The 21,063-nt window shown below is 47.6% G+C and overlaps 1 protein-coding gene across 5 annotated transcripts in view; it reads left to right on the top strand.

The window, feature by feature from the left end:
• LOC114841924 (heterogeneous nuclear ribonucleoprotein L-like) overlaps positions 1 to 21,063 on the top strand; it is a 52,807-nt gene that overhangs the window by 21,128 nt on the left and 10,616 nt on the right. For 3 of the 5 annotated variants that reach the window (XM_029127208.3, XM_055502752.1, XM_055502751.1), the window contains exons 2-6: positions 13,558 to 13,676; positions 17,905 to 18,014; positions 18,103 to 18,230; positions 19,039 to 19,124; positions 19,201 to 19,297. In XM_029127208.3, coding sequence (XP_028983041.1) covers positions 13,558 to 13,676; positions 17,905 to 18,014; positions 18,103 to 18,230; positions 19,039 to 19,124; positions 19,201 to 19,297 — 540 coding nt within the window. The other 2 variants (XM_041073925.2, XM_055502754.1) reach the window with 2 other exon arrangements.

Raw genomic sequence — 21,063 nt, 5'->3', positions numbered from 1 at the left:
GCCTCGTCTCAGTGCGTATGTGTGTGCACAGGGAGCACTTGGAGTTCCAGTGTTTCCTCCTGAACTCCTTAACAATCACCCAGTCCCCTGGTTGGATGGTGTGTAATGGTTCTATCACCTGTTTTCACTTGTTGGGAAATCTGAATTGTGAGGAGAAAAAGTGTTTGGGCGGCACGGTTTTCTATCAGGCCCAAACCAGGCTCCATGGCTACAGGTGGAACCATTCGTCTGCCAGAGTCGGCATTCTTGTGAGGTAGAAAATGTTTAAAGCACAGGAAGAGATGAGGAAGGAGAGGGTGGAGAGAGTTGGAGAGGTAACCAAGATCATGAGACGGATCAAGCATCAGGAGAGGGAGAGGGTTGCCGGGCAGCGACCTTCGCAGCAACGTCGTGTGGTGGAAATTTCCCATAAACATGCGGATGAGATAGTTGTCTTTTGTGTGATTCATTATAAAAGTAAAGGGGAAAAAATAATAAGGCAACTCAAAAATTGTTGATCGTGCATATCAACAAATCAAAAACCAGCTGCAAGCACCATCTCATCCCTGTTGCCGTGTGTGTGGAGACAACCTTTGAACAATATAAGTGAAATGTCAAATACATAAAACAGATGTAAGACAAAATATAAGATATTTATTGCAGAACATAAGTCATAATCATATAATAACCACATAGAATAAGGAAGAAACATTTTTTCCATTACAGCGAACAGAGAATTTGCACTCCGGCAAGCTGGCCCCGCTCCCTCTCATCCTGGCCCCACCCCCTTCTCAGCCTGACCGTTGCTGGGCAAGGTAAAATTCAATTCAATTTTATGTACATAACGCCAAATCACAACAAGGTTATCTCAAGACACTTTACAAGGTAAGATTTAAGACCTTACACAACTAAACCCAACAAATCCCACATACAGAACAATGATGGGAGGTTATTGGACAGAGGAGGTAGAAGGAAACAGAGGAGCTCAGTGTATAAATTAAGTTCCCCAGCAGTCTATGTCTATTGCAGCTTAACTAAGAGATGGTTCCTGTGACTAACAATCATTGCCAGTGACCTGAACCACCTCTAACTATAAGCTTTATCAAAAAGGAAGGCTTTAAGCCTGCTCTTAAATGTGGAGAGTCAGCTTCTGGAACCTGAACGGAGAGCAAGAGCTGGTTCCAGAGGAGAGGAGCTAGACTTTAGGAACCACAAGTAGCCCAGAGCTCTGAGAACGAAGTGTTCTGCTGGGAGCAGAGGGATTATGAGGTCTTTAAGAAGCTTTATCGTACTTTGTAGGTGAGTAGGAGAATTTTAAATTCTATTCTACATTTTACAGGCAGCCAGTGCAGAGAAGCTAATGTAGGAGAAATGTGATCTCTCTTTCTAAGTCCTGTCAGGACTCTGGCTGCAGCATTTTGAATGAGCTGTAGGTTTTTTAAGGAGCTGTTAGGACATCCTATGAGTAAGGAGTTACAGTAGTCCAGCCTAGAGGTAACAAATGCATGGATCAGTTTCTCTGCATATGGAGAGGATGCTTATGATTTTAGTTATATTTCTAAGATGAAAGTAGGCGGTTCTAAAGATTTGTTTAATGTATGATGTAAAAGCGAGATTCTGGTCAAAGATGACACCAAGGTCCCTCACAGTAGAATTAACTCAGTTGATCTGGTTCCAAAGAGGTATATAGCTGAGTATCATCTGGATAACAATGAAAATTTGTAGACTGCTTCCTAATAATCTCACCTAGAGGAGACATGTTTAGGCTGAACAGAATTGGACCAAGCACAGAACCCTGTGGTACTCCATAGCTAATCCTTGTGCATGTGCAGAATTCCTCATTAACATGAACAAACTGGAATCTGTTCAACAAATAGGATTTAAACCATCCCAGTGTTTTCCCTTTAATTCCAATGCTATGTTCTAGTCTCTGTTGGGGGACCTCATCTGTATAATCTGTTATTAACAGAATTATTATTAAGGTCCCACATGCTCAGACAAAGGAGGTACTGCGGCCTGCATGTAAAGTCCTCATCCTGATAGTAGTGAGTGAGAACAAAGAGATTTAAAATCTCAGAGCCAAAACCAGGCACCAGGCTCCCCCGCTGACATCCAACTCTCGCTGACACAAGCAATAAACGAGGAGAAACTTGGATGTCAGCCCTCCTGATTGGACCAAACAATAGGACGGGCGTGACCAAAAACACGGTTATAAAAGACTCCTCCCTTGTTCTCTTCGACCCTCTCCCTGCCCCACCTGGAGCTTCCCTCTGCACGCCTGAAGCCTCCACCGCAGCCAGCAGCTGAACTAATGGGGATGTCGTCACAGAGAACGGGCCTGATCACCCATCTACTCCCAGCCATCCGGCAGGAAACCGCCAGCTTAACCGCCTCACTCACCGCCGCATCAGCTGATCACGACGCGATCACCGCGACGCACACCTGGAACGGACCGGACCGGACCATAACAAAGCACGCATGCACGCAACGCCGGATCTTCCCACCAGGATTGAGCAGTAAGGCAGAGGCATTCTTAAGTCTGAGCAGAGTAGAACTCTTAGGGGATCAGTATTTTTTTATTGTTGTGTTGTTTCTTTTCCTGCACACACGATCTGACCACTGTGCATTTCCGTGATCACGTGACTGTAACGCTGTTACAGATCTACGTGAATCTAAGGGGTGCATATTTGTAATCTGTGATTTTGCTAGCTTAAGTGCTTTATTGTGCTACTGTGCAGTGCTCTGTTTCTGCTGCGACCACGCCAAGCGCACGTTTCAACCACTGCACGCTTCCGTGATCACGTGACTATATCACCGAATATAGCTCCACGTGTTTGTGTGACCGCAAGCCTTATTCACGCTAGTCCCACTTCACACTCCTTTACACGCTTCTTTCCCTGTGAGCGCCAGACACGCGCGCTCCATTCAAAGGACTCACCGGCACACACGCGCAGCTGTGCCACCTCACCACGCCCCTAAAGGGGGGCGCGCTCCTCCTCCTCCCTTCTTTCTCTCTCTCTCTCTCTCACACACACACACACACACACACCTCGTATCTCAGGTAACGCGCATACACATACAGTAAGTCCAAACGAACACACCATACGATTAAGTTGTGATTTGCTGAGTTATTCAAGATAGTGTTGACACTGGAGTTAATATTAATTGTTTAATAAAGCGTTCATAATTTAATTGGTCGTTGTCTGTGATTATTTGTATATGGTTTTACAGCATTGGTGAATTGAGTCGGCTATGGTACGGAGCTCATCCTTCAACCAACTTGAATACAATTGAGACTGGAAACAGGGTGGTGCCCCGTAAATTAAGTAATTGTTAATTCTATTAATAATTATTAAATCAATAATTGTAAGTGTTTCACTTACCAAACTATAGACATTTGTCATATAGTTATATATATTTAAGCTAATAACCAAGATTTGTGAATCTAAATTATAAACATAATTGGTATCTCCAATCAGGAGCTATAAATCCAATTATTATAATTTGTGCTCCTCGCATATCCCCAACATCTCTGTAATAGAATGTTGTGATTAGTTATATCAAATGCAGCACTAAGATCTAACAGGATAAGGACAGAAACTAGACCATTGTTCGAAGCTAATAGAAGATCATTAGTGACTCTAACCAGAGCTGTTTCTGTGCTATGATGCTTTCTAAATCCTGAGTGAAAATCTTCGTACAGGTTATTCCCACTCAGGTGGGAATAACCTGTATTTCTAAGGTGACCTTTATTTCTAAGGTCACCTTAGAAATAAAGGGTAAATTTGAGATGGGCCTATAGTTGGCTAGTGCTCCAGGGTCTAGAGTAGGTTTTTTCAATAAAGGTTTGACCACTGCCACTTTAAAAGCCTGTGGTACATAGCCTAGTTGTAAAGATTGATTGATTTGATTTAATATGGACGAGCTGATTAAAGGTAGAACTTCTTTGAGTAATCTGGTTGGGATTGGATCTAAAAGACAAGTGGACGACCTGACGAGAGTTGATTATTGAGGTTAACTCCATATGAGTTATGGGGAAGAAGCTGTCTAGGTAAGACAGAGGATTTAATAAATTTAAAGTTGATGGATCTAGACAGTGCTTTCTGTCATTTGGAGGAAGTTGCTGCTGAGTGTTTTTTCTAATGGTGATAATTTTATTACTAAAGTACTTTATTAAGCCATTGCTGCTGAGAATTAAGGGGATAGTAGACCCAACACAGCTATGTGTTATGATTTCTGGGGCCGTTTGGTATTTCCTGCTTTATTTTGTTGGCTTCCTGTCTTTGTGTTTTTGTTCCAGGGTCGCTCCTGGTCACATGACCCCGCAGCCGGTTTCTATCTTGTAATCAATCAAGGTATAAAGGCTCTGGCACTCACCTTATATCTCTGCCAGATTGTTGCGCGATATACACCACATTCCAGCATACCTTTGATTGTCTACTTAGCTCGAGATCGTGTTTCCGTCCCTGACTTCTGCCTGTGCCCTGCCTGTACCTTTGCCTTGAACGCTGGTAACGTATCTGATTGTCTGACTCTGAGAAAGCCTGCTCCTTACCTGGTACCATTTCCGTGTCGAACTGTTACCGAACTCCTGCCTGTCCCTGGACCCGATTGAGCCTGTTCCTCCTGTACTTACCATTCCAGAGTTTTCTGTGTATGACCTGGACCGTCTGTACTAAACATTGTGGAATAAAGACTGAGCATTCTACGCTAACGATACGTGTCTCCTGTTGTCCGCCTGTGCATGTGGGTCCGACATCTGCCAAAACCCGACACTATGACTCTTTGTCAGCCTGGCTACAGTGCTGAAAAAAAACCTGGGGTTGTTTTTGTTTTCCTCAATTAAGGAGGAATAATATGTTTTTCTAGCAGCATGAAGTGCTTTTTTATTTGTTCCATGCAATGCAGTTTACATTTGTTTTGTTACAGTGATAGCAGTTCAAAGTGACTAGCATTTTTACTGCAGTACCGTCGCCACGGTGCAGCGGATGCGACGCTTGATTAAAGATTTGTAATCCTGAAAAATTAGAACGCTAGTCTCATTTTAACCACCAGGTGGCGCATTAATTGGATGCTCATGGCTAAGTATAGACGTAGACGCAGTCCATCTGCGACTACAGCCGCTTATTTAGGTTTTAAACTTCCACAATTTGTTAATAAATGTTTTCCAGTAGTTGTAGATTTTACGTAAATAACCGTAATAATGATAAGAGTTTGTTTTACTGCAGTTTGACTTGTTTTGACTGTGTGTGATATTGTAACTGAGTGGCTGAGATCACTTAATCAGCCTGTGTACGTTTCAACATTTTGATTTCCCATCTGTCTATCCATCCACGTTCGTTCTCGTGACCTCTGCTTATAATTTGGTTGAGACATCAAACTCTTAAAAGTTACACAAACCTTAATGGCCTATACTTTACTTATACGACCAATCATTGACTATGAATAAAACTCAAGAATCCGGATAATACGACGTTTTTCTGAGTCCAGACAGAGAGTGACCAATACACAAATGTATGGATGTGCAAATGCAGGCTATGAGAGGAACAGGGGAGTGGCGCACTAGATCTAGGGAGAATTTGTTTTGACTGTGCGTGTCATTGTAACTGAATGAGTGGCTGAGATAACTTATTCGGCCCATGTACGTTTTAACACTTCATCCACCTTCACCGGCTTTCTCCTTTCTCTTGCTATGGGCGGCAAACAGATTTGCATAAAAGCACCGCTTACAAACCAATAAACCAAACATAAAAAATATTTTTTTAACAAAAACAAACAAAATTGGATTTAAAACTGTTTTTTTGTTTAGAGAAAAACCGAAAACAAAAAAAAGTTGTTCTTGTGTTACCTCTGCTTTTAATTTTTAATCAAAGCTCATCCGGGGATGGGTCGCGGGGCAGCAGTCTCGAATGAAACACAAGATCAAATGATAGGTGATGTGTTTCATACTCAGATGACTCCGATCTGAGTTATATGCTTCAGCTCCAGCACAAAGCTCCGTAAGAGACTGGTGTGGTGGAAATTTTCCATAAAGAAGCAGATGAGAGAGTTGTCCTTTTGTGCGATTTATTGAAATATTAAAGAAAATAAAAATAATGGGGAAAGCAAATAAAAAGCATGGATGTTGAACGTGCACATCAACAAACCAAAAACCAGCTGGGGAGATCAGTGCACACACCACGAAGGTGTGATGCAAAGAGCCCACGATCCTCAAGTTGCTTCTGCCTTTTAGCTTCTCTGTCCGACTAGGGTGGAATGTCTTTCTAACCCAATCAAATTACATGCACCATCTCCTCCCTGTCGCAGTGTGTGTGAAGATATTTACGTTCTCACACCTGAATCGCTGACGTCCAACTATCTGTGAGAAAGGAGCACCAAGTCTCAACAGACAGAGACACAACTCCCCGACCTTGGGTTTGGGAGCTAGAGTTGAGAGTCTCTCAGGCAGAGACAACCATTGAACAATCTAGGTGAAATGTCAAATGCATACAGTAAGACAAAACATAAGATATTAATTGCAGAACATAAGTCATAAATCATATAATAACTGCATAGAAAAAAAGGAAGACACATAGAAATAAGGAAGAGACATTTTTTGCCATAACACTGGGCAGCATCGGGCGGCGTGATTAGCTGCAGGTCTAAGACTCATTAATTCATTTTACATGTTTACTCTGCAAAAATAAACGTATGTATTTATCATAGCTTTCTGGTCTAATTTATTTGTAGCACTTTGTTTAAAATATGCAGTGCATTTTAAATTGAAATTATTAATATTATGATTTATTACCTTTTTTCTATTGTAAACACACTATTAATTGCAAAATTTGGAGTGGCGATGATTTGCACTTCTTCCATAATAATCATGGATAATCAAGGAAGAAACTGCAGTTCATAGATGTTATTCAGGGATGGTTTGGTTAAGATTCAGTGTGTTTTTCAACTGAACTGTCAGCAAAGGTACGTGCATTATCAAATGAATGCGCCTGTCAGCGGGGAAGACATCAACTCTATTCAGTCGCTCTTCAGTCGCTGCTGCCGTCTCCTCCCCAGTTCACACACATAAAGTGTCCTAATGAATGCGTTTCCAGACACTCATTGCAGAGTGATTTAAATCTGGGGTCTTGAAGTGTTGCTAGGGTCAACACACTGGTTGGTTTTGTTTAAATAGAAAGGTTCCGTCAAACAAATACAACATTTAACCTGTAGAAAATAATGAATAGTAAACTAACAGACACTTTGAAATTGATTTGAATTCAGATAGATCAAGTGGAAACTTGAACAGGATGAAACAAGGAAATCAAAAGAGATACCTTATTTTTTGATCAAAATAGTCCCACACGGAGGAAACCTTTCTTTTGGCTTGAGGCTGCTTTGTAATTGTTTTTTTTTTTTTTTCACGATCTATGACAAATGCTCAGCGATTCCTTTTGGCAGATGCAGCCCAACACTGGACCAATCACTACCACACAGAGGTCAAAAATACCAAAAGCTGAGTCCAAGTACCAAGGGAGCCCAAGGGAGCAGGCAAGGCAGGGTCGAAAAGAAGATCAAGGTTCGGTTCACAGGCAAGACTTACTAGACAGGAGGGCTGGAGAGTTGGCATGAAGCTCAAACAATATGGCAACTGAACTGGGTGAGTAAGGGAGACTAAATACTGGAGTAATGAGTAACTGACAGCAGCTGGTGAGACACATGACCAGCTGTGAAGCAGAACAGACCTAATACAGACAGGAACTAAACCGGAAGTAACAAAATAAAACAGGAAACTAAACAAATCCAGAGCTAAGAAGCAAGATCTGTGACAGAACCAAACATGACACCACAAATGAACAAACAGGGCAAACACTGGATGAAACAGCACCACTTGGCTCCTGGAAGACAAAGTCGAACACAAACACTTAATGAAAGTTCCATCTTTGTTCCACCACCACCCAACCTCTCTGGTGCATATGTGTTCATTGTTTTCCATACATTCGATGAAGTTGTGATGACAGCATCTAAGGACAAAAATCAAAACACACATGTAGATCATTTTCATAAACTCTGTACATTTGAACCAATGTAAAAAAATTCAAACACTTCAAATATAACCTTGGACTAACAGCCCACTAATTTGCTTAAATAATTTTGACTTACCATTTAAAAGTAGCTGCTACGTTGCTGTACTCTTTTGTCATGATCCGTGTCTTTGTTTCTAGTTGTTCCCTGTTTTCACGTCATGTCCTGCTTGTCTTATTTTGGTTCCAGTTTCCGTTTCCTGTTTTATTTTGGTAGTCTCCCGGTCTCTGTTTTGTGTTCTAGCTTTACTTCCGGTTTCTTGTCTTGTCACAGCTGTCCCTGCTCATTACCCACACCTGCACTCTGTTAGTCATCAAGTCACTGTGTATTTAACCACCACCTGTGTCCTTAGTTCCCTGCCAGATTGTCGTATTCGAGTTCCCTGAGTGTTCGTGTTTCTTGTGAGTTGAGCGTCCCTAGTCTCCTGAGTTCCCTGCGTGTTCGTGTTTTTCGTGTTTATTCCTGTTTGCACCATGTATCCTGCCTGACCCTGGAGTATCTACTGACCGTGAGTTTTTGCCTGTTCCCTGCCTGTACTTTTGTCGAGCCATTTCGTGTATGACCTGGACCGTCTGACCGTGCCTTAAGAATAAACCTTTCTGATCGTAATCCTGCCTCTGTGCTGTGCATGTGGGTTCGCCGCCTGCCCGAGTCCCTGACAGAACAATCTGGCCACACTTGGACCCAGCCAGCACTTAGCCTCCGGTCAGGTCAGTGACTGTTTTTCCCCTTGTTTTTTACGGCAAATATAACTCCCCCGCGGAAGTATGGTTTCGGTTTCATCCTCTCCGCCTCGTCGGATCGTCGTGCCTGCACCAACCTGCCCAGCTCCATGGTTATTTCCCTGGGAGGATTTCCTGCTCTCACGCGGTCCTCAGCCTCCAGTTCAGCCGCGCGCTGCTCAGTCTCCCGTTCAGCCGCGCGCTGCTCAGCCTCCAAGTCAGCCGCGCGCTGCTCAGTCTCCAGATCAGCCGCGCGCTGCTCAGTCTCCAGATCAGCCGCGCGCTGCTCAGTCTCCAGTTCAGCCGCGCGCTGTTCAATCTCCAGCTCAATCGTGCTTTGCCCAGTCTCCAGCTCAATCGTGTTTTGCCCAGTCTCCTGCTCAATCGTGTTTTCCCCAGTCTCCAGCCCAAGCTCCAGACGCCGCGGCCCCGTTTCACCATGCGGATCCCGGTACAGAGGTCCGGTCCACACCGCGCCCAGCGCCTCAAACGACGGACAGTCGCAGCTGCTCCGGACGGCGACGGCGGCGGCGCGGGTCCAGGATCCCGGGTCCCGCGGTCTCGGTCATGGGGACCGAGCAGCCTTCTTCCCCGACAGAGGAGCCCCTTAATTCTCTGACTGACTGTGTCCCTCTGATAACAGGCATCCCAGACAGCGTCGCCCGACGGGTCCACCTCCTCTGCTCTCCTCCAGTTGCCTTTCTCTTCGCCCACCTCATGAACACCGCCAATTCGGCTACAGACCAGGGCGCGAGAGAACAACTGTTCGAGGAAGCAGCCGCTCTCGTCCGGAGGGAGCCTGTCCTGCGTGAGGCCCTGCAACTCCCGGGCCTGCAGCCAGCGGTCGCTTCATGCCCCACCTCTCAGTCAGGTCAGCCGTGTGTTACTCATGCCCCGGTGCAGCCCTGTCGTCTCCAGGTCCCAGCCCAGTCGAACCTAGTCCAGACCCCAGATCAGCCGTGTGTTGCCCAGACCCCAGATCAGCCGTGTGTTGCCCAGACCCCAGATCAGCCGTGTGTTGCCCAGACCCCAGATCAGCCGTGTGTTGCCCAGACCCCAGATCAGCCGTGTGTTGCCCAGACCCCAGATCAGTCGTGTGTTGCCCTGACCCCAGTTCCGTCCTTGTCCCCGTCAGAGGGCGCCGTCCGTCTGACGACTGTTAACCCCACCCAATCAGGCCCGACGTCTCCCCCGTCGAGCTCGGCAGCTGTAAGCTGTCACGCCAGCTCCGGAGGGGACGCCGCTCCAGTCCCTGTCGGCCATGTTGCGGCCGTTCTAGTTCCTGTCGGCTCCTCAGAGGAGGACGCCGTCCCTGTTCCCGTCGGCCATATTGAGGCCGTTCTAGTTCCAGTTCCTGTCGGCTCCTCAGAGGAGGACGCCGTTCTAGTTCCTGTCGGCCAAGTAGAGGTCGTTCCAGTTCCTGTCGATCCGTTAAAGGTCGTTCCTGTCCCTGTCGGCCATGTTGAGGTCGTTCCAGTTCCTGTCGGCCATGTTGAGGTCGTTCCAGTTCCTGTCGGCCATGTTGAGGTCGTTCCAGTTCCTGTCGGCCATGTTGAGGTCGTTCCAGTTCCTGTCGGCCATGTTGAGGTCGTTCCAGTTCCTGTCGGCCATGTTGAGGTCGTTCCAGTTCCTGTCGGCCATGTTGAGGTCGTTCCAGTTCCTGTCGGCCATGTCGAGGTCGTTCCAGTTCCTGTCGGCCATGTCGAGGTCGTTCCAGTTCCTGTCGGCCATGTCGAGGTCGTTCCAGTTCCTGTCCCTGTCGGCCAAGTAGAGGGCGTTCCCGTAGGCCAAGTAGAGGGCGTTCCCGTAGGCCAAGTAGAGGGCGTTCCCGTAGGCCGAGTAGAGGGCGTTCCCGTAGGCCGAGTAGAGGGCGTTCCCGTAGGCCGAGTAGAGGGCGTTCCCGTAGGCCGAGTAGAGGGCGTTCCCGTAGGCCGAGTAGAGGGCGTTCCCGTAGGCCAAGTAGAGGTCACCCCTGTCTCTGACCCCGTTCCCGTCAACCCTGTAGCGGTCGTTCCAGTCCCCGTTCCTGTCGACCCTGTAGCGGTCGTTCCAGTCCCCGTTCCTGTCGACCCTGTAGCGGTCGTTCCAGTCCCCGTTCCTGTCGGCCCTGTAGCGGTCGTTCCAGTCCCCGTTCCTGTCGGCCCTGTAGCGGTCGTTTCAGTCCCCGTTCCTGTCGACCCTGTAGCGGTCGTTCCAGTCCCCGTTCCTGTCGGCCCTGTAGCGGTCGTTCCAGTCCCCGTCACCCGTGGAGCCGCAGCGCCCGCCGGTCCCCAGGAGGAGGTCGCGCCGGCCGCAGTTCCTGCGCACCTCCAGGAGGAGGTCGCGCCGGCCGCAGTTCCTGCGCACCTCCAGGAGGAGGTCGCGCCGGCCGCAGTTCCTGCGCACCTCCAGGAGGAGGTCGCGCCGGCCGCAGTTCCTGCGCACCTCCAGGAGGAGGTCGCGCCGGCCGCAGTTCCTGCGCACCTCCAGGAGGAGGTCGCGCCGGCCGCAGTCCCGGCGCACCTCCAGGAGGAGGTCGCGCCGGCCGCAGTCCCGGCGCACCTCCAGGAGGAGGTCGCGCCGGCCGCAGTCCCGGCGCACCTCCAGGAGGAGGTCGCGCCGGCCGCAGTCCCGGCGCACCTCCAGGAGGAGGTCGCGCCGGCCGCAGTCCCGGCGCACCTCCAGGAGGAGGTCGCGCCGGCCGCAGTCCCGGCGCACCTCCAGGAGGAGGTCGCGCCGGCCGCAGTCCCGGCGGACCTCCAGGAGGGGGTCGCGCCCGCCGCAGTCCCGGCGGATCCCCAGGAGGGGGTCGCGCCCGCCGCAGTCCCGGCGGACCCCCAGGAGGGGGTCGCGCCCGCCGCAGTCCCGGCGGACCCCCAGGAGGGGGTCGCGCCCGCCGCAGTCCCTGCCGACCTCCAGGAGGGGGTCGCGCCCGCCGCAGTCCCTGCCGACCTCCAGGAGGGGGTCGCTCCCGCCGCAGTCCCTGCCGACCTCCAGGAGGGGGTCGCTCCCGTCGTAGTTCCTGCCGACCTCCAGGAGGGGGTCGCTCCCGTCGTAGTTCCTGCCGACCTCCAGGAGGGGGTCGCTCCCGCCGTAGTTCCTGCCGACCTCCAGGAGGGGGTCGCTCCCGCCGTAGCTCCTGCCGACCTCCAGGAGGGGGTCGCTCCCGTCCCGGCTCCGGCCGCATCTGCATCGGTTCCTGGCGGTCCGGCTCCGGTCGCATCTGCATCGGTCCCTGGCGGTCCGGCTCCGGCCGCATCTGCTTCGGTTCCTGCCTCTCGTCGCGGTGGTCCAAGGAGGACGCCGCTGGTTCCTGCCTCGTCTCTGCCTTTGCTGCCGGACTGGTGGCCTCGCCCTCGGCGCATCCTGCTGCTGGGATGGCGCTGCCTCCTGCGGCGCCGTCCGCCTCGACTCCTCAACCGCCTGGATCAGCGTTTTTTTTTTTTTATTTTCCTGTTCATGGACTTTGAGGTTTTCGTGTGGACTCTTGTTTTGGCCCTCCTCCGGTCCTCCCTCCACCCACCCTGCTCATGTACCTTGAGGGGTAGGGATTCGGTCCCTCCGCCTGGGACCACCCTCCGCCCGCCCTGGTTTGGGGGGGGAGGCTTCCGTAGGCGCCGTGGAAGGCGCCATAGGGGGGGGGGTACTGTCATGATCCGTGTCTTTGTTTCTAGTTGTTCCCTGTTTTCACGTCATGTCCTGCTTGTCTTATTTTGGTTCCAGTTTCCGTTTCCTGTTTTATTTTGGTAGTCTCCCGGTCTCTGTTTTGTGTTCTAGCTTTACTTCCGGTTTCTTGTCTTGTCACAGCTGTCCCTGCTCATTACCCACACCTGCACTCTGTTAGTCATCAAGTCACTGTGTATTTAACCACCACCTGTGTCCTTAGTTCCCTGCCAGATTGTCGTATTCGAGTTCCCTGAGTGTTCGTGTTTCTTGTGAGTTGAGCGTCCCTAGTCTCCTGAGTTCCCTGCGTGTTCGTGTTTTTCGTGTTTATTCCTGTTTGCACCATGTATCCTGCCTGACCCTGGAGTATCTACTGACCGTGAGTTTTTGCCTGTTCCCTGCCTGTACTTTTGTCGAGCCATTTCGTGTATGACCTGGACCGTCTGACCGTGCCTTAAGAATAAACCTTTCTGATCGTAATCCTGCCTCTGTGCTGTGCATGTGGGTTCGCCGCCTGCCCGAGTCCCTGACATCTTTCTACAACAGTTGCGGGGTGTCTTCTCTGCTGCAGCACCCATTTTCCCATCACTTTCCCCCACAATTATGTTATGGAGACTATAGTCTAAATAGTGGATAGATTATGAGAACCACATACAATCTATGAAGAGAGCGAAATAAAACAACTAAAAATGGAATGCATGAAGATACATTATATTAAATACAATATTAATATAAAAAATATTTACATCTAAATAAAGTCTAGCTACAGTAATAGTATTTGTTTAAGACAATTTTAACATACATTTTTTAAGTTCAAGTAGGTTTTTTAGCCTTTTTACAACCATTAGCATTAATGATTCAATGTTTCATCAACGTCACAAAAACAAATGACATTATTTTAACCACATGTCAACGCTGAAGGTCGGTTGTGTACCTGCTGTGTACAGAGCATAATAATTTACTTAAATTATTTATTTACTGCTCCACAGAATTTTTTTAAAAAGACTTTACAGTGTGACATATATAACTGAATACTGAAGACTATGAGATATTTCTGTTACTTGGATTTACTGTTTCAGATACTCTGCTACTCTATAAGCTGTTATAAATGAACTTTGAAATGTGTGACTCACATTCACTATGTGTGTTGCAGGAGGATGTTGAGGACTCTCATCACATCTCCCCAAGTCCTGTGGTCCATGTGCGTGGTCTGTGTGAGGCTGTTGTGGAGGCAGACCTGATAGATGCCCTGGAGAAGTTTGGATCTATATGGTAGGACTGCATTCTCTGCCTCTAAAGGCTGTCACATATCATGGTGACAGATCGTGTACTGTATGTTTCAAGGCCAACGTGTTTGTGCAGAGTGACTGTTATAGCTATGTTACCCTGGTTCAGTCTGGAGACTTTGCCTGATTCCAAATGTTGTATTAGTAGTTCAATAGTAGGTGTTCAGTTATGTTTGTGTACAGATGGATTAGCCCACTCTGATGTTGTTAAAGAAGCCTGATTCTCCATTGTGACAGACTTAAACATAAAGCCTGATTCTCTACTGTAACGTAGTTAAAGGAAAACTTGACCAATTTTCAGTGGGGGTTAACCAAAACAATGTTGGGTAGTATGTAAGAATGAAGGGACACGCAGATTCCTCCATATTTTCTATGTCGAAAAATTATTATTTATTCCTCCTCCAACACACCCTGGCGGATTGTTTGCCTCGGACTCACAGACTACAACTAGTGCTTCCTGGTTTTCTCTGTAACTGCCCCAACAATGGTCGGGCTGAGAGGGGGCGGAGCCAGGCTGAGATGGGGGTGGAGCCAGGCTGCTGGAGCGCAACTGCTCTGTCTGTCATTGTTTTTCCTCGCATATGTGGACAACACTAATATTCAATGGCTGGTCCTGTAAGTCCTGCTGTAGATTATTTAAAAGACAGCCACTACTTCAGCACGCACAGTCAGATATTCGTGGTTAGCTGTATGGGCCAGAGTTCAGCACCGACAAGTTACACAGTATGGAGGAGCAAATTAAAACAATAAAAGGTTGAATATATTACCTAATCTGTGCTCATTTGACCGTTCTGTCCCAGCTTTTATTCCCAGTTTCTTCTCGGTATCCTGAAGCTTGTTTCCAGCTCCTCTGTCCACTTGTAGCCCAAAACTGATGGTTTGTCATCAGCAGTAGAATCTGCAGCTCCATCCAAACAAAATCAGCAGCAGTGAAATTCAGCACAGGAATATTCAGTTGTTCACATTGGCGTTTGGTGCAGACCACCAGCTGTTTACTGCACACAGCTTCTGTAAGCTGCGCTGCTGTCGTATCTCCCCACCTCGCTGTCAACTCATTGCAGGCGCCTTTCGGCTTCAGCTTTGTCCACTCTGCATAACTTGTCTGGGCTGCACTCTGGGTCATACAAGTAACCCTGAATATCAAATTGTTCTAACACTGTAGAACTTGCTGTCTACTAAATAATTCAGAGCAGGTCTTCTGGCCATTGAACATTAGTGCTGTTGAAACAGAAAAAAGCTTTATTGCCAGGTCCTGTACAGTGCACTTTACAGAACTAGGAACTTGTCTTGGTGTTGGCACACCCAGGCAGCCATTTGCAGCGCCACGTCCCAAGCTGACAGTGGAAGCAAGTTGCAGTACAAAACAATGCAATACAGAATCAAACGCATAAACACAGTGGCACACAGTACAAGTGGAAACCTTGCTGGAATTCTTTCCTAGGTTCATCAGGACAGATAGATAAGGTCGGAGAGCAGACAGAGAGACAGAGAAACTGTAAGGCGTGTGTGTGTGGGGGGGTGTATCTGCGCCAGTGTAGTGAAGTTTTGTCTATAGATGTATGGCTGAGGCCGACCAAGATGTTTACAGGTCAGTCCAACAGTTGTCCTTGAAGGGAGACACAACAAGGGAAAGCGGATAGATAGAGGCACAGCTGGTGAGCTAGATTGGACCCGGGAAGGGAGGGTAAAAGGAAGAAGGGACAAAATAATACACAGCCAATTCTAGTAACAATATTTACAACAATAGTTAACATTCCATCACTAATTTGTCTAGATCAATACTCCAATCGGTCAGAACTCAGGGCTTCATCGCCTCTTGTGGGACCATGTGGTACCCGCAACATCTCCTCAACCTGTCAGACAAGGCTGTCACCATATTCACCAAGTGTTCAGTCTGTCTGCAGATGTTATCCCTCTGTCTCTTGTCTTCCTCCAAACGGGCTAGGATCTTACTGGTCAGTCCTGCAATCCGGGCATCCGAATGGGCTGTGATGTTACTAATCAGCCTTCCATCCGGGTCATCCTCTGATGCATATCATCCGAACGAGCTGAGATGTTCCTTGTCAGTCCATCAATCTGGGCCATCCTCTGATGTAGTTGCATCAGCCGAGTAACCATGGCCCCCACTGGCGTCCACGGCCGGTGGAGTCCAAAATATGAATAGATCCTCCGCATCCTCGATGGACAGGTGCTGGTCTCGGCGCCGCCCACCCGGACACCGCTGTTCGCCCCTGGACAACCTGTCTGCCATTCCTGCCCAGCAGCTGCTGGGTCGGGAGTCTCTTTCCGTCACCACCCTCCATGAGAGGGGGTTTTTGGGCCCTGTGAGGGCCTCCTTTGTGGAACTATGTTCTTGACTTTGTGCGATGGACTCATGGTGGACTTGTGTTTTCATTGGACACCTTGTTTTGGTCCTGACCTTGTTTTTGACCGTCGTTTCTGAATCCTGCCTGATCCTCGTCTGCCTTGTAACCGTGTCCGCCTGGTAAATATCCTTCTTGTTTTTTGACCCGAGTCTGCCTTGCCCTGATCTGTGCCGTAGCCGAGCCTGCCTGTTGTTGAACCTTGCCTGCCTTTTTTGACTGGAGAATGCCTTGTCCTTATCTGTACCGCAACCAAGCTACCTGTTACTGGCCTGAACTAAAAGGCCTGAACTGACCTGTTTGTGCTTAAATAAAACCCTTTACATCACATCCTACGACTGCTTGGAGTCGTGCATGTATGTCCGTCATCTCTGCGCCATTGACAGTTTTAGCCTGAATCTATTCAGTGCTGTTTATTTATTTTAACCTGCAGGGTACAGTGCTGTTTAGTATAGCTCCTAGCTGTCTCGAGTCATTGTCCTGCGTTTCCATGCTTAGGGTTTATGTCGCCGTAAGAGACGGAGCGTTTGTCAGGTTTTCGTTCTTGGTTTCATTTTGAAAGGACTTTTCTGTTTTTGATTCCAGTTTCCGGTTTTATTTTGTAAGCACTTCCGTTTCTTGTCACACCACAGCAGTTCCCGCTTCACTCCCGGTCCTCATTACACACACCTGTTTTGTATCAGTAATCAACTTCTTGCATTTAACCACCACCTGTCGCCTTAGTTCTCCGCCAGATTGTCGCACGTATGTCAGTACCTACCAGTGTTTCACCGTCTTACCTGTTTTTGCCTCGACCCTGCTTCGTGTTCCCGACTCCCGATTCCTGCCTGCTCCTTACCGGTACCGTAAACCTTATCAATCTGGTTGCCGAACCCTTGCCTGTCCCTGGACTTGTTTTTGCCTGCGTCTGTTGTACCTCAATCTGAGATAAAGTGTGTTTTGATCTGGACCGTCTGTCATAAGGAGTTCTGTATTAAAGCCGTAAATTTCACCCTCTGTCTGACGTCTCGGTGCTGTGCATGTGGGTCCGTTCTCTGCCGCTCGGTGACAGCGTTAGTGTAGATAGTGTAGTTTATTATATCTGTTCCTGCTAAACAGCAATTTTAAGTTTGATTTGTGACAGCCTCCGCCTCCGGAGTTGGGTTTGGGTGCATTTCTTTTTGCAGGATCTAAGGAGTGGAGCTGTGTTGGCATCAATGCAGCACACCTGTGCTGGAAGGTGGAGCTGTATAAAAGGTCCTCGCTCCCTAACTGATTCATACCTCACTGGCATCCAAGCACTGCATTCACACTGATCTGCTCACCAACATCTCTTTGTGTCCTCATCAACTTGCATTAAATAACATATTGAAATCCTTGAACCTATGTGTCACCTCCTTCTTTGTCACATTCAGCTGAGCCAGTCTGTGACAGGTTTTAGTTCTGAGCTTGCCCTATGCAGTGACTTTATGTTCGACTATTTATGTAGTGAGTTCATGTTTGTATCACCGTTAAATAAACGTGTGTGGGTTGTTTGTGATTGGGTTCTTCCCCTTTCCGCCTTAACCTGGTCGTGCACACGACCAGTGAATCATGTTAAACATTAGCGTTAATCATATTTGGTAGCGCGACATAGTCATGTATAGAAAGTAACTTGATATAGACATGGGGACAGCACCTAAAAATATTGACCCTTATTATCATATCATCATAATCACCTTATTATCATATTTAATAAAGTCAGTCAAAGTCAAAAGTAACATTTAAAAAGAGAAAGAACTATGTGTCACACTGATAAAATATAATCAATCTGGTAAAATGCACAATCTGTCACAATAATTACAAAGTCCCACCTTGTTTGTGTCTTCTCAGTTACGTGATGATGATGCCTTTCAAGCGTCAGGCCCTGGTGGAGTTCTCTGCGGTGGAGGGCGCTGACCGCTGCGTGTCCTGTGGAGACAAGGAGCCAGTGTACATAGCAGGTTTGATTCACAAACCTTTTTCCAGCTCGTTGAATCCTTACATGTTTGTACTGTTTACGTCCATTTCTTGTGTCTTTCTGCTCATCAGGCCAACAGGCATATTTTAACTACTCTACATCTAAGAGAATCACAAGACCAACCAGTGCTGACAACCCCAACAGTGGCAATAAGGTTCTCCTGCTGTCTATTCAGAACCCTCTCTATCCTATAACCACGGTAAACACACATGCTTGATGGAACCTCAAACATACATACAGACCCCAACCTTAAGACAGGTGTAGAGTCAGAAGCTGACCAGGTGTCAGTTGGCTCATCCAGCCGCTGACGGACTGAACATACCTGATGGAGGTTATCAGCAGCAGCTGGAGCAGGGAGAGCTGGAGAAGTGGCCCTGGATGATGCATCTAAAGCTTCTGCTTATGTCTCATTCCTCTCAATTAAGAACTCAAAAGATATGTTCCTTTCTCTCTCTGGGCATTTTTTTTGGCCATTAAACGTTGGTTAACCTGAAATGTAAATATCATTTCTTTTTTAGTGAATAATTGAATTAAACATTACTGTTTTTGTGGGCAGCACTTCCAGCTCATAGCCAGAAAGTGAGCCCTGGGGTCGGCTACTGTTCAGTAGATACAACTGTATTCCACACAGCTGAGTGTGAACAGTAGTCTGAGCGTTTTTTTTAACAAATTATTGTTAATACAAATTATTGGGAGCAATGTCAATGGCGCTTATTATGCAAAGTTCACTTTTGTGTCACTTGTGTAGACAAACACCAAGGAGTTTAGAAGTGCACCCCCTGCTGTTTGATAGAGTCCTGCCAACAGGATTTGTGATGTCATAGAATAGTCACATGCCTCTCACCTGGCTCCAGTCTTTTGTGCATAAATTATACAATGCATGAGAGATGTGATGCTGGGAGCTGGAGTGTGTCTTTACAGAAGGGGCAGTAACTAACTGACACATTGTGGAGATGTCAGGGCCTGTTCTATAAAGGAATATAACACTGTTTTTTATTTGGATGCAGGACGTATTGTACACCGTGTGTAACCCCATTGGCAGCGTGTTGAGGATTGTCATCTTTAAACGGAACGGAATCCAGGCCATGGTGGAGTATCCTTACTCATGTGTGTCTATGTGGTGTGTCTTTGTGTGGTTGGGCAATTTCCTTCCTTACCGCCGCCTTTAGGTTTGAGTCAGTTCAGTGTGCCCAGAAGGCCAAAGCAGCTCTGAATGGAGCCGACATCTACGCTGGCTGCTGTACACTCAAGATTGAATATGCGAGGGTAAGGCACGTAAAACACATCAACATTAGTTATGGAGACGCACACACGAGTAAAGGCCTAACTAAATGTATTACTGACTGAAAACCTGGGAGGCCGGGAGGAGATTTCCATTTCAATAAGTTGAGGTGCTGCTTCCTGCAGCAGGCACAGAGAGAGGACCTTACGTCTGTCGTTGCACCAGTGTGTGGTTTGGCATATGCTTTGACTAATATCGTATCAGGCATCAACAGTAGTACTTTAGCAAACACATGCTCTATTTCAGCGGACCCCCAACCTTTTTTGGGCCACAGACCATTTTAACGTAACACAGTATCTTTGTCTCTGCGGTATGGAGGAAATTGTTGGGGGACCTCATGCGCACCTTAAACTGTATTATCATCATCATGAATTATTATTAAGGTCCCGCTGTTGTGAGTCAGCTTCCAGACAGCCAGAGGGCACTCTGGCTCACGTGGCATTAAGGCCCTCTTGGTTGGTTCTTTGTTTTTTCATTTCCTGTCATGTCATGTCCTGTTATTAGGTTAATTAGAATCACCTGTTTTAGTAAGTATTTAAGTTTCTGGTTTGGGTACAGTCTTTGTTGGTGCATTACTGGTTATGGGTTACTTGTTACGTGTTGCAGTGTCGTTGTGCTCTTGTGCTCTGTCCAGGTTTGTGTGTTTGTTCACTGTTTGTGTTGGATCCTGTTGTTTGCATGTTTTGTGTTTTAGGATAGTTTATTTAGTTTCCTGCTCTGCAGTGATCTTTTGTTTTACCTGTGAGTTATATGTGTTAGTTTGCATTTTTTGTTTCTGGCTTATCCTGCAGTCGCAGCGTCCTTAGTTTGTATTGTTCTCAGTCTGTATGTTCTATTTATTTATTAAATCACTTATTGTCAGTCCTGTCTGTGGGTCGTGCATTTGGGTCCTCCCTCCAGTTCAGTTTGTAGGCCATTGTAGTTTGTCTCCCCGCTCAAGGAGCGTGTTTTAGAATATCGTGAAGTCTAGTTTGACCCTCGTCCGTAACACCCACATGTTCAAACAAAGGAGTCACTGCGGCCTCCATGTACAGTAAAGCCTTCATCCTGTTCGTAGTGACTTTAAACAAAGGATATGGAATGCTTCCCAGCATCTTGAAGATAAAAGCATTTTTGCGCTCTCCTCTTTCCCCCTTCCTATCGGTGACCTCAAGCCCAACGCTCTTCTCTTTTCCTGCATTGGTGGCCACCTGGGACCCCTTCCCCTTTGTCTCCATACTTCCTCGATAGTCACCACCAGGACCCTTGTCCTCCTTTGTCGCCTCCGTCCACCTGGAGCTCCCCTCAGCCCCCGACACGCCTGGAGCCTCCACCGAAGCCAGCAGCTGAACCAACGTGGACATCGTCACAGAGATGGGCCTGATCCCCCATCTACTTCCAGCCACACGGCAGGAAACCGCCAGCTTAACTGCCCTATCTCGTTCACCCCCGCTGCCGCCTCGCCTGCATGATGCTGGACCTAAGGCAGAGGCACTCTTTAAGTCTGAGCAGAGTAGAACTCTTATGGGATCAGTAATTGTTTTATTGTTGTGTTGTTTCTTTTCCTGTTGCTGAACACGTGATCTGATCACTGGGCATTTCCGCGAACACGTAACTTTACCACCATTATAGATCTGCGTGAATCTAAGAGGTGCACATTGAAGTGCTGTACACTGTGATTGTGCTAGCTTAAGCCTGCTTTATTGTGGTACTGTGCGGTGCTTTGTTTCTGCTGTGACCACGCCAAGCCCCTGTCACAATAAATCCATGT

The sequence above is a fragment of the Betta splendens genome, chromosome 15 (genome assembly GCF_900634795.4).
Source record: "Betta splendens chromosome 15, fBetSpl5.4, whole genome shotgun sequence".
Taxonomy (NCBI): Eukaryota; Metazoa; Chordata; class Actinopteri; order Anabantiformes; family Osphronemidae; genus Betta; species Betta splendens.
Note: the sequence above shows the minus strand (reverse complement) of the source record. Positions and strands in the feature narration are given on the sequence as shown.